This window comes from Peromyscus leucopus, chromosome 3, assembly GCF_004664715.2.
Source record: "Peromyscus leucopus breed LL Stock chromosome 3, UCI_PerLeu_2.1, whole genome shotgun sequence".
NCBI lineage: Eukaryota > Metazoa > Chordata > Mammalia > Rodentia > Cricetidae > Peromyscus > Peromyscus leucopus.
This window is the reverse complement of record NC_051065.1, coordinates 72273615-72287594: the sequence shown is the minus strand read 5'-3', so window position 1 is coordinate 72287594 and position 13980 is coordinate 72273615. Positions and strand designations below refer to the sequence as shown.

The window sequence follows — 13980 nt, the reverse complement described above, 5'->3', positions numbered from 1 at the left end:
CCAAGGTCCTCTTAGGAGTGTAACCTTCTGATTTCTGGTATCATCACATGTTTAAAAAAAAAATCTCTCCAGGTTCCCTTCTATTGCTAAGGGGCCCACCTTCATGACCTGCCACATCCCAAGGCTCCTTCTTCTGACTGTATGGCATTGTGGATGAGAGTTTGGCGGGGTGTATTATGGTTTCGTTTCAATCTGAAATGTCCCTGGCACATTCATGCCTCTCACTCCACAGCTGGTGGCACTAATTTGGGGGACTATGGAGCCTTTAGGAAGTGGGGCCTGGCTGGCAGCAGTAAGTCACTGGGATGGGTCTCTGAAGGTATATTGGTCTGTCCTCTGCCTCCTGGTAGGCTGTAATATGGTGGATATCCACCATGAATAATGCTGATGAACGCGGGTCTCAGGCAGCCAATAGGGACTTTTGTACTGCAATAGAAATACATATTTTAAGTTTGCCTTTGGACTTGATGAAGAGCAGCAATGGCCCTGGTCGACTCCTGCACTTTAGATCACAGGACACTTTCATATATGACTTGACCCTCCCCAAACTCTGAGCTATTGAGATTCTACTCTTCCAGGAGAATTTAGGGCTCAGAATGAGTTGGTGACATATCAAAGTTCACTCAGGGAGCACAGGCCTGGTTGGGGAGGCCAGGGCTGGGGTTCACGACTTCTGTCTGCACGTTTCATGGGCTTTTACAAGCCTCTGCTGTTGGCTGTCAGATTGTGGTCCAGCACAGCTGTGTCAGCTTCTAATTTTTGTGGCCTTAGTCACACATTTCATTTGGAAAATACCAAGCTGTTGTGAATTTTGCCTTAAAGGTGGCTGTGATAAGATTATTACCAGAAATGTTGATTGTTTTCCCATGCCTAGGATGCTGTGAGCACTGTATGCATGTATCACACTGTTCTCCCGATTCTTATATGCTTTTTATCCCCATTTTATGGGTGAGGAGATGTTGGTGGATAGGTCTAGTAGCTTAGTTGAAGTAAATCTGCTATTTTGCTCAGAGCTTGGGTGCAAACCCAGGCAGAGTCTGTGGTGTTAACTATAAGTAGGCATTCTTCAGTCCAAAGGCTTATGTTTACCTTGAGTTTGACTTGGTCTCTGCAAACAGAAATCTTTGACAGTGATGCACTGTGGAAGAGGGTTATCAGAAGCATGGTTTGGGCTTTGTTCTCTGTACCCCACACAACCATGGGTCTGCTGGCATGCCTCTCTGCATCTCTGCCACCTGGCATTGAAAATGGAGTCCCTAACATCTGCCTTCTGGGCCTTTTGTAAGATGCTTAGCATGCCTCCCACAACAGAGCAACAGTGGGGTCTAGTATTATTCAAGACTTTTTGTGGTTGTTGTTGTTGAGCGGTACAGTTGACCACACTTGCATGGCATTTAATGTCGGGAAATTCCTTGTGATCTTGAATTCCAGGCTTCTAAGTGCTTTGAGAGCAATAATTAAATAATTTATGGCTCTATCAAGAAAAACTGAGGTGTTATGACCAATTTCATAAAACAAGTATTGGAACACTGGCTACCCTCTCAAGAGTTGGGGTATGTGAGTGCAGACTTACCCTGGCTACATGTCCTGCTGCCGCAGATCTGTGTCTGAATCTCACATGGGAGTCCATCATGGGTCATGAAGGTTTACTTTAGAAGTGCTTCATGGATCCTTTTGAGTCGTTGTAAGCTAATCGGGAAACTGAATAAGAGGGAGATGCCACTCTGAACCACCGCACAGCTGGTTTTGTGTTGAAAGCGTGGAGCCAATGCGCTCATTGACTCTCACTTCTGTTGTGCCCAGAACAGCAAACAGAACCTCTGGTCTCTGCAAACAGAGACCTTTGACAGTGATGCACTGTGGAAGAGGGTTATTAGAAGCATGATTTGGGCTTTAGTCAAGCCATGTGAGTTAACGCTCACATCTTGGTGCTCCTAGTCTCGGCATATGGACATGAGCATCATTGGTCCAGTGCTGTGTGTATCTAGATTTCCCAGCATTTAGCTGTGGAAACATGGGAATATCTATGAAAAGATATTAATGGATCACCAAATTCTCAGGACTCGTGAAGGACTGAGATGAGAAAAGAAAGGAACCAAAGAGGTTTTGGACACTTACATAGGAGAGGCGGTTTGTATACTATTCGGGTCCCCTGTGTCCCTTTGCCCACCAGCCAAATTGTAGGGGAAGAGCTTTGAGTCCCTTATCCTCATTCACATACCTGTTCTTCCTGCAGAAGCAGGAAACCAGGAGTGACAGTCTCTGAGGAGCTGTGCCCAATGAGTACTGGGTACCAAAAGTAGTAACCAAGAGAAAAGAGAGTGGACCTGATGAGACAAAACAGCACATGATTCCACACAGCATGACGTAAAACCTTTGTGGAGTGGAATCTCTGCCCTCCAAGCATCAATACATTCTGTGGGAGTATGGAGTGGAGTAGGCACAGCAAGCACATAGAGAGCCCCTTCCTCAGGCAGCTCATGGCATCCCACAGCAGACCCAGGAAGACCATAGACACCTTCAGGGTGTAGGCAGATGTATGTGTGTATCTGTGTACACGTGGATGATTGTGCCACAGGACACATGTGGATGTAATGAGAGAGCTCTAAAATGAAGTCAGTTCTCTTCTTTCACATGCGGGTTCCAAGGGTTAAAGTCAAACCTGGTAGCAAGTCACTTTACCAACTGAGTCACCTCACTAGCCCACCCTCTCTGCTTTTTGTCAAAGATGAAAAGGCGATTGTCATCCTGATCGCCTGATCCCTTGCTCATAAATGCTTCGGTTTGGGAATGAGGTTTCAAGATTGTCTAAGACCCCAAATGAAGCTGTTTCATCTAGTTGCTATGAGAAACAGGACTGGTCATATTGGAGGTTTGCAAGTGCTTTCCTTAGTCATATCCTTTGTTAAACCGAGGCACCCGCTTTGTCCCTGTCTATGATACAGTTTTTTATTATGACAGCACTGTAACCATGTGATCTAAAACACTCAACACCAATCAAGCTATGAAACACATCGAGCATCCTTTGGCTGCCTTGAAACTGACAGCACATTTCCTCATTCTTGTCACAAGTTGAAAGCATGCATGTGTTTTTAAAAACACAGCAATTATAGAGTATAAACAAATAGAGTGCAATTTTTGATTGATTTTTTTTATACAATAAGCATTTTTTTCATCTAAGTTTGCATGACTCTCCTGATTTACCACTGACAAGCCTGGTCCTGGGAAACTCCTCAGTCTAGGAGTTAGAGCCCTGCCGACCTATCTGGGAAAAGCCGGGGCATGTGTACATCTTTCATTGTCTGCAGGAGTGTGGGGTCAGGCATGGCCCTGAGATCTCCATATCTCTCTAGATGTGAGTAAATGGCACATGCTCATGGCTTCCAGACTACACCTACTTGGGCTCTCAGCTCACAGATGCTGCATCCGGGGCTTTTTTTTGCCCATTCATTCAGTCTAGAGGTTGCCTGATAAAAACCAAGAAGCCACCCACCTTAACTCCAGGGTGTGACTGGTGTGAATGTGTGTTGACAACCTGGAGAATCTGGAAAACCTTTGAGAAATGGCAGTAACACACAGTGTCTGCTGAAGAAGATGGAGCATGCGGCTCACAGGCTTCCGTTATTCCTGACTTTTTGTTATTCCTGTTGGAGGGTACCATTCATGTTCAGGGCAGATGTTCCCTTACTCACTCAGTTCACTAACCTACATGCCAGTTGTCTCTAGAAACATCCTCATAGACACATGTGGAAGTATGCTTTAGCAAAAAGCCAGGTTGGCAGCCATGATGGTCACAACCATTTATTTAATTTCTCTTTTGCTGCATTTGATTTGTGTGCCTTTTAGGAATTAAAAGTATGTGCCTTGCTTTGAAAAGGAAGGCTATTCATTGGCCCCCCAAAGCGAGTCTTCTACATCACTTCATACGCAAAATTGTGCATGTTGGTCCTCACTACCTTGTCCCAGAGTGTTGGTGTTCTCGTTTGTGAAGAGTTTGGAATGGTAAGGAAAGCAGCTCAGGGGTGGGCTGTGTCTCAGTTCAGATCAGCAAACACACGCTGCAGTACTGTGCAGACAAGCCTGTAAGCTATGACTTTTGTTATTATCCCTTAACATTGAAAAGAGAAACAAGGGAACAACCTTACGTTGGCTTCTAAGGTACAGTGATGGTAAAAAAAAAAAAAAAAAGGTAGCTTCCAGGGACACATCTGGGAGAAGATGCTAGCTCATAGCATGGCCATGGACAGCCCAGATGAGCAGACAACCTGGCGAATTGCTAATTAATCAGCATCTTTTCACTGAACTCTGGGAGGAGAATTACTTTGTATGTGATTATCTTTGTTAATCAGCCCTAATGAGGCCTTCCTAGAATAGTGAAGCATTTGAGCCTTGTTCACTGGTACCCATCACATGTGATTGTTTCCATACTTTTGGCTGAAACAGTTGTGCAAGGCTTTGCACAGACCATAAGTACTAGAAGCCTTTGAGGCAGTGTTTTGTATAAACAATGCAAATATTTTATTGCTCAGTTGAGTCAAATCTTTACAAATGGCCTTAAATCCATCAAGGACTTTTTCCTGTGGGTTCCTGTGTAGGAGAAGGGGGGCAGTGGCGGCTGAGCAACATGAAAGGCTGAGCGTTGCTGTGGTGGAGGTCCAGGATGCTTTCATCTTAGCCGGAATCCTATCCCACCTCTGTTTGAGGGTTGGGAGCGTGTCAAAGTCCTGGGCTTTTTAATTACATTTAAGTCTTTTAGGAAGCTGTGCCATGCAGAGCTGGAAACATATGTAGCAAACACTTGATATCCAATTTGAGGACCTGAACCAAAGGTCTCCACTCAGGCCAAGGCTGAGCCTGGGAGTAGGTCAAAGCTGTACAGAGCCTAGGAAAACCTCTCGATCGGGCAAAGTGGCAATGCTTTATGATCATCACGACCTTGTTAGTACCGTGTGAACAATGTCAGGAGATTGTCAAACAAAGGAGGGGGAGACTCAGGTCTCCACATTAATGAAATTAATGAACCACATTATTTTCCAAACTTTTCATTTCATATATGTGTGTTTGCATGTACGTTGAGTAAGGGAATTGTAATCTGGCTTATGTTTGACTTTCAGCTTTCACACTTCGGTTCCATGATAAGCATATCCCCCCTCATTTCATGGCTCAACCAAATACTTACATGACTTTACACGATCCCATAGAAGTCCTGTACCACCGTGCATTTAGCTCTGCACCAGTTACAAGATGTTGGGTTTTGCTATGGTCTTGGTTATAAATCAAACTCAAGGAGCATAGTTAGATGAATTTTTTTTTTCTAGAGTGAATTTGACAGAATAGGGTTACTGGGAACAGAAAGTATCCATACCTCTCAACCCTTGACATGTAAACTATTGAATTGTGTGGGGAGAAGAAAAGCCACCCCAGCATTCTTTATGGTATCCATTCATATGGGAGGAAAAGGTGTGCTCTGGAATGGAAGGACTCCCCTCACTGTGGATGAGCGGCCATCACAGTAAAACAAAGAAGTCTTGGCAATGTCCCGGGGTCAACGGACTTGAGAACTTCTGTCTCTCTTTCTATTTGAAGAAGCTGTAGTTGTTACAAATGACATAGGAGGCCCAAGCAATGTAAAATTCAAAGTATAGCATTCCTTGGTTCCATTGAAATATATTTCCCTCTAGACAGCCAAGTGAGCTGTTCAAGCTTACATGAACACACACACACACACACACACACACACACACACACACACACACACGGCTTTGACATTTGCTTAAACCTTTTAAGAAGGCTGCATTACGAAGGCAGAAAGAGCAGTCACAGTGAAATTCAATTTGAGGACTCAACCGAAGGGCTCCATTCCAGTCAAATTGGAGACTGAAGAGATCAACATTGTACAGAGTCCAGAAAAGCCTCTTTGCTTATCTTTTGGGACACAGTTATCTGTTGACTATGATGAATTAAGTTTGGAGGGATGCATTGGCTAAGACAGGACCAGAGTTTCTTTCAGGTTGTCCGTGTGTGTGGTGACCTGGAAGGAAGTGAGCCTCAGATCTGTGAGGCTAGCCTCTTGGGACACTGGCTCCAAAGCTCAGGTTCCCAAGTCTGACTCATGTTCACCCTCTGTCCCTGAGTTTGCTCATTTTTCCCTCTGAATTCCATACTTGCTGAGGGCTGGACTTCATTTCAGGTTCTGCTCTACAATGGCCAACTGGACATCATCGTGGCAGCGGCCCTGACAGAGCGCTCCTTGCTGGCCATGGATTGGAATGGAGCACAGCAATATAAAAAGGCTGAAAAAGTGGTTTGGAAGATCTTCAAATCTGATAATGACGTGGCTGGTTATGTGCGAAGCGTGGATAAATTCCACCAGGTATGCAGTTGGGGAGCATGTTGCAGGAGTGAATTATTTGCTGTCTTTTTAAATTCTTTAAGACAGAGGCCTAGAATACAAAGCTTTTGCCTTCACTTTATATGTGCGCTCAACGGATGTTACATCTATGTTGAGCTTGGTCTTAAGTGTACACAAAAATCCATTATAGTTTTATTGAGCTGAGACATTCATAATTTCCACTGTATTTTATCCCCTTTGGTCAGTATATTATTTTTAAGTGCATTGATTAATTTTCAGTTATTTTGTCTCTTCCATTCTTGCATTTATTATAAACTAAAGGGAATATACTCTATTGTAGCTTTGTGCTTTAAAAGCCCACATATCCTTTATAATTTCAACCATTTGAAATTTACTTCAAAACCTCGAAGTAGTTATTTTGGGCAAACATTCCCTGTATACTTTTAAAGTGATTTCATTCCTCAGTTCGCAGTTGTAATGCTTTTTATGTCAATCAAATTATTAAAAAAAAACATTTTACACTTATTATTTTGAGAATTTACATCACTTACACTCACCCTTCCCAAACAACCCCTGTGTCCCCAAACTCCCTCTCAAATTTACAACTTCTTCTTTAATTATTATTGGTACATATGCACATACATGCATACATATAAACAAATATAGCCTGCTGAGTCCATATTAGCATTGCTTATATGTTTATGTATTTAAGGCTGACCACATGAGACTGGATAACCTAATGGAGGGCTCATCCCTGGAGAAGACTCATTCACCCTCTCTTATCAGCCATTAATTGGCCATAGTTCTTCACCAGGATTGGGGCCTTATGAGATGTCCTCCATCTATGTTGGAATGTCAACTGGTGTTGTCATTGTGTGAGTCTTGTTTAGGTGACCATATTGTTAATGTCATGGGTGTTACTCTCTGTCTTCTGTAGAAGACACTATCTGGAAGCAGATGTCCTGGTCCTCTGGCTCTTCTTACCTTTCCAGGCCCTCTTCTACAGTGTTCCCTAAGCTTTGGGTGTCGGGGTTTTGTTGTCGATGGGCACCCTACAGTCAGTTGTTCTCTGAATTTGATCTGTTATGCATTTCTGGGATGTCTCTGTCTGCTACAAAAAGAAGCTTCTTTGATGAGAGGTCAAAGTTGCACTCCTCTGTGGATTTAAGGAAAGATATTTAGAATATAGTTGGTAATCACAATAGTTTAGAGACCTGATAGCAGCATGTTCTTCTCTATGGTCTATGACCTTACCAGCCATAGGGATTTGGTTAGGTTTACAAAACCAGGCATGAATCTTCTCCTACTGAGTGGACTTTAAGTCCAATTATATGCCTGCTGGTTAGCCCAAGAAAAATCTACTCTCATGGGCTTGGGCATATCTTGCCCTGACAGTCATTGTGCTTCATGGGCTATATAGATGGATAGAACAGTTCTGTCTCTGTCTTTCTGTCTCTCTCTCCCTCTCTGTCTCATTGTATCTGTCTCTCTGTGTCTCTCTATACCTATGTCTCTGTCTCTCCTTTTTCTGTCTCTATCTCTGTCTCCTCTCTCTGTCTGTCTCTCCTCTCTGTCTATGTCTCAGTCTCTCATTTCTCTCTGTCTCTGTCTCCTTCCTCCCACTACCCCTCTGTGTCCTATAGCCGACAAGAGAGATCTCTTAAAATCTCCCACTATGATTCAAGACTGTTCTATTTTTCCTTTTACTTTGTGCTGCTAACTGCATACAGCCATAGAATCCCTGTTACACATTCCTGGCACTAAATCTTCCTTTCCTGTGAACTATCCTTTTTGTTTGTGGTAATGCTTCTCATCTTAAAGTCAACTTGATTGATAGTAGCGTTTAACTACACAAAGTTTCTTTTGAAAGTGTGCACATGGGATACCTTTCTTTTTTTCAGCATTTCCCTGTCTTTTTATGGCATCCTATTTAAGATATGCTTCTTTTACACAGTATAATGTGTTTTATTTTTTGTGGATCCCAACAATATTTTAAATTTAAAGTCATACATTCGCATTTAATGTAATTACTGATTTTTTTTTCTACAATCTACTGTCTTGTTATATGGTTTTTATTTGTTCCCTTTGGGTCTATATTTCTGTTTCCTTTAGTTTTAACTCCTTAGAGTTTTATGTCATTTTATTATTTCCATCAATAGACCTGTGAGCTATTATTCTTTTGAAATTGCTTTATAACAGTACCAGCACAATATGAATGCTAGACTTACTTAATGCTAATATAAATTAGAATTTTACTATTTTCCAGACACAGGTGAGAACCTTGTAATATTTTATTCTTTACCTATGCTCCTGTTTTTTGCTATTAAAAAACAATTCTATATCTGGTTTAAACAGGCATTATTTACAGCATTTGATCCAACTAGTACTCACTGAGAATTCATCACATATTTAACCTGTCAGCTGCCATCATGTTCTGTGCACTTCTTATCCCCTCACAAAAACTCTTAAGCATTTATTTTGGAAATATGTGCTGACATCTTGTTCTCTATTTTTGTCTTTAAGTGTTGCTCTCTCAGCTTTGATTGGGAAGTGTGGTGATATTGTGTTCCCCAAAAATATATCGTGCACCCTAATAAATTTATCTGGGGTCAGAGAACAGAACAGCCACTAGACAGACATAGAGGCCAGAAAATGGTGGCATTCACACATTTAATCCTGTGGAGGCAGAGATTCATCTGGATCTCTGCGAGTTTAAAGCCACACTGGAAAAAGCCAGGCATGGTGACTCACACCTTTAATCCCAGGAAGTGATGGCAGAAAGCAGAAAGGTATTTAAGGCTTGAGGACCAGGAATTAGAGCCTGGTTAAGCTTTTAGGCTTTGAGCAGCACAGTTCAGCTGAGATCCATTTTGAGGACTCAGAAGCTTCCAGTCTGAGGAAACAGGATCAGCTGAGGAATTGGCAAGGTGAGGTGGCTGTGGCTTGTTCTGCTTCTCTGATCTTCCAGCATTCACCCCAATAACTGGCTCCAGGTTTGTTTTTATTAATAAGAACTTTTAAGATTTGTGCCACAGGGAAGGCCACGTCCCATACAATGGGAGGTTGCCATGGATTGTGATGGTCATGTCCCATACAATGGGAAGCTGCCATGGATTGTGATGGTCATGTCCCATGCAATGGGAGGTTTTCATTGATTGTGATGGTCATTTCCCATGCAATGGGAGGCTTTCATTGATTGTGATGGTCACGTCCCACGCAATGAGAGGCTGCCATGGATTGTGATGGTCATGTCCCATGCAATGGGAAGCTGCCATGGATTGTGATGGTCATGTCCCATACAATGGGAAGCTGCCATGGATTGTGATGGTCATGTCCCATACAATGGGAGGCTGCCATGGACTGTGATGGTCATGTCCCATGCAATGGGAGCCTGCCATGGATTGTCATGGTTATGTCCCATGCAATAGGAGGCTGACTTTGATTGTGATGGTCATGTCCCATGCAATAGGAGGCTGACTTTGATTGAGAAAGACTGTGAAAGCTATGTCTCATGAAATGGAATAATTTAATTGTTTTCTCTGAGCTCCTGAAGGCTGTGACTTCTGTCCTCTCCTGCACCCTTGTGAAGAGGAGTCAGACATTAGCTTTTCTGATGCTGCTTTGAATGTGATTTGTGTTTTGTTCTGCATAATCCCTTTCAAGATGATCTCTGTCTTATTTTCCAGCAGTTCTACTGCTTGAACCCAAAATGTATTAATATGGGTGTTCTTGTTGTTGTTGTTGTCATTGAGTGGTTTTTTTTTTTTCTGACTTGATTAAAAACTAGAGCCATCTGGGAAGAAGAAGTGGCAATTGAGAAAATAACCCTATCAGAATGGCCTGTAAGCAAGCCTGTAGGGCATAATCTATCTATCCATCCATCTATCTATCTATCTATCTATCTATCTATCTATCTATCTATCTATCTACCTTCCTACCTCCTATTTGGTTAATGATTGAAATGGGAAGGTCCAACTCACTGTGGTGGTGCTACCTCTGGGCATAAGAAAGGAAACTGGGAAGCCAGGGGAAGCAAGCAGCACTGTAGCATGAATCTTAAATGGTCTTCTTAATAAAATCAAACCTGGAGCCACGTATTGGGGTGAATGCTGGAAGATTAGAGAAGCAAAACAAGCCACAGCTTCCTTACCTTGCCAGTTCCTCAGCTGATCCTGTTTCCTCAAACTGGAAGACTCTGAGTCCTCATATCTGAATGAATCTCAGCTGTACTGTTGCTAGAAGCCTAAAAGCTTAACCAGCCAAACGCTTCTAGTTTCTGGACTTCACACCTTATATACCTTTCTGCTTTCTGTCATCACTCCCTGGGATTAAAGGCTCGCTTTCTGGATTAAAGGCATGAGTCACCATGCTTGGCTGTATCCTTGAACACACAGAGATCCAGGTAGATCTCCGCCTCTGGAAAGCTAGGATTAAAGACGTGTGCTACCACTGCCTATCCTCTATGTTTAATATTGTGACTGTTCTGTTCTGTGACCCCAGATAAGTTTATTAGTGTGCATAATATTTTGGGGAACACGATACCACCACACAGCACATCTCCATGGCTTCCATCTCACTTCCTGCCTCAAGGTTCCTGCCTTGAGCTAGTTCCTGTCCTGGCTTCCTGCAGTGATCCATAGTGACCAGTAAGTGCAGGCTGAAGTGACCCCTTTCCTCTCCATGTTGCTTTCAGTCATGATCCTTGTCACACCAGCAGAAAGCTAACTAGGACACTGGGTGTGCATCCTGCCTGGGTTTCTTGAGCATTTGGAAACTATAATTTGAGCGGTTTGTTGTTCTTGTTGTCATATTTATAAAATTCTCAGCCTCTATTTCTTCACGGTCATGTGCCATTGTCTCTTTTTTTCTCCTTCTAAGACTGTCTTTAGTGTTCACCCTGCTAAGTAAGACCCTGAGTTTGGTCCCTGTAGATGAAATTCTAACCGGTCTTAGTAAATAAGAAACACAGAGCCAAATGCAGAGTTAAAGCTGAAGAGATCAGAGCAAGAGCCACGATTCCCTTTAGCTACCACTCTCTGCCGTCCTTCCCCTGAGAGAGAGACCTTCTCCTGTGTGACCTGCCTTTTTATTGCCTTTCTGTTCTTCCTTCTCATTGGCTCTAAACCCTACCACATGACTTCCTCATCACTGCCTGTCTATACAGACGTCCAAGTCTCTATGGTTGGTATTGGGATTAAAAGTTCGGGTCACCTTGCTTGGCTGTGTCCTTGACCACACAGAGACTCTGCCTGCCATGTGATCAGATTAAGGGCGTGTGCTACCACCACCAGACTTCTGCTTAATGGCTATGACCTCTGACCTCCAGGCAACTTTATTTATTAACATACAAATAAAATCACATTTCAGCACAAATAAAATATCACCATAGGTCCCTAACACTAGAAAGAGAGAAAAAAAAAATCACAAAAAGATCTCCAAAATACCCCCGCCCCCAGCCCCAGAAATGAAGACCACACTTCTCCACAATTTACATTTCTTTTCTACTGGCCTTCCTTCTGGCTTGCTACACTTTTTTACCTATATTTCTAACATGTTGCTTCATCAAGTTGTTCATTTTTCCATATTTCACTTAACCTGACTGTATATACATGCACAAGCACACACATTCAATTACTCTAACCCTACACCATGTGAATGCATTGTGGAGATAGGACCTACAGGTTATAATTAATGTAAAATGAATATATAAGGTAGGGCTTTTCTTTAATGTCCATCTTGCCCTCATAAGAAGAGACACCAGAGATGTGCTTCATGGCACTGGCAGATGGCCAGAGAGTATCACCTCCAGAAGTGGAATTAGTGCCTGGATCATCACCTTCCCAGGCATCCCTTCTGTGGTTCCTGCCAGGAACCTTTGAGACGATTCAGCTATGTTAACACACAGCACTACTAACTCACAACAAATGTTGCTGTTTCTACTTTTATTGTTATTACATGGATTGCTTATAAGAATGCATACAGCACATGAAAAATTATAAACAGTGAGATTCATGATCTAAGAAAGTATTTTTTCATTCAAAACCAACCCATAAGGGAAAGCTAGGTATTAATATTTGGGCCACAGAGGCAAATATGCCCAGTGAGCTGTGAAGGGCAGATAGATGGTACCTCCTTCACCCACCGTGCTCCTCTTAGCGATGCAAATCTCAGAAGCACACACAGATCTCCTCAGTCACCTGTCACTGCATGCCCCGCATCAGCCTTGTGAATTGCTCCAGTACCTGAGACTGCACACACATGTCCTTCTTGCGTCTTGCACAAAACTACCAACTTAGGAAGCCAGATGGATGCTCAGGGCCGTGTGTACCACAGAGGTAGAAAAAGGAATTGGCCACCAGCCAGAAACCCGTAGCTAGTATCACACTAAGCCATCTGATTCTTCCTGTGAAGGCAAGAACATGGAAAGACAGACAAAAGAATCAGGAGGCCCACCTATGCTAGCTACAGAGAGGGGTTGCCTCACAGCCGGGAACCTGAATTCTGCATATGCGATTTGAGCATGCTGGGAGGACCCCACCACCACCACCTGCTTAGTGCCTCGCCTCAGAACTGCCTGGTGGTTTTGGAGATGAGGGACTGGAGGAGAGTAAGGAGGTCCTAGGTGAACAGAGGTATTCTCTGTGAGGCTCAGCTCTGGGAGTACAGCCCAAGCACCCGATGAGGAAGAAAACTGACCCCAGCCATGGACTTCAGACACACAAGACAGAGCATGTGCATACATCTGCCAGGGAGAGGACATGGTCTCTACAGAACACCAAGGCTCTTAATTAAAAAAAAAACAAAAACAAAAACAAGAGACTTGTCTCCACATGAGTACCCAAAATGCTCACTTAAAGGGGTGACAGGTCTCCTAGTGTGGCCAAGGGCTGAGAAGGAGGCTTACCCCAGCTTCTCCATGTCCCATATTCCCAGGGAACTGTGTTACTGCACCTCCAGCAAGGTTTCAGAAGACAGAGGCAGAGCGCTTCTCTGTCCCACTATGGGTTCTGCTCAGAGCGGACAAGTCTTTGATGTTTGTGGCTTGGAAGACAACAGGCCCAGTTAGTCATTCAGCTTGGGGCAACAGAGTTTCTGAGCCTCAGTTTGTCTACAAAAAGCAGGCTCTGGAGTAGTCTCTAATATGGCCTCTAACAAAAACACAAACTATCTATTTTTCATCAATGTCCAAGGGTGTCCCACAGCTAGTAAGAAATGTAGGAGCCTGGGGAGATGGGTAAAAGCATTTACCCCTCAACGCTGACAACATGAGTTTAAACCATGGAACCCACATACAAAGTCAGATGTGGTAGTGTACGTCTGGGATAACGGCACTCCTCCTAGGAGATGGGAGGCAGACAGCACAGTCTCAGGCCCACCAGCCTGGGGTGCACAGTAGGGCAGCACAAAGAGAGGTGATGCCTCAACAAGGTAGGAGACAAGAACTGACACCTAGAAGCTGTCGTGGGACCTTTTCGTGTGCTCCCGCAGTCAAACATGCACATACATGTGTGCATGCCTGTGCACGCAGTGAAAATAAATATAAGAAAAGTGGAATGGGAGAGTGGCCTTGAGCAAGTGTTGCAGTTTTCTCTACATTGACACATACATGTCTGTGCACATTCTGTCTG

At 43.4% G+C, this 13980-nt stretch overlaps 1 protein-coding gene across 1 annotated transcript in view; it reads left to right on the top strand.

The window, feature by feature from the left end:
- Window positions 1-13980, top strand: part of Cpvl (carboxypeptidase vitellogenic like) — a 107515-nt gene that overhangs the window by 70175 nt on the left and 23360 nt on the right. Inside the window, exon 12 of the mRNA XM_028864211.2 lies at window positions 6191-6373. Within this exon, the coding sequence (XP_028720044.2) occupies window positions 6191-6373 (183 nt within the window). The remainder of the gene's footprint in view (window positions 1-6190; window positions 6374-13980) is intronic.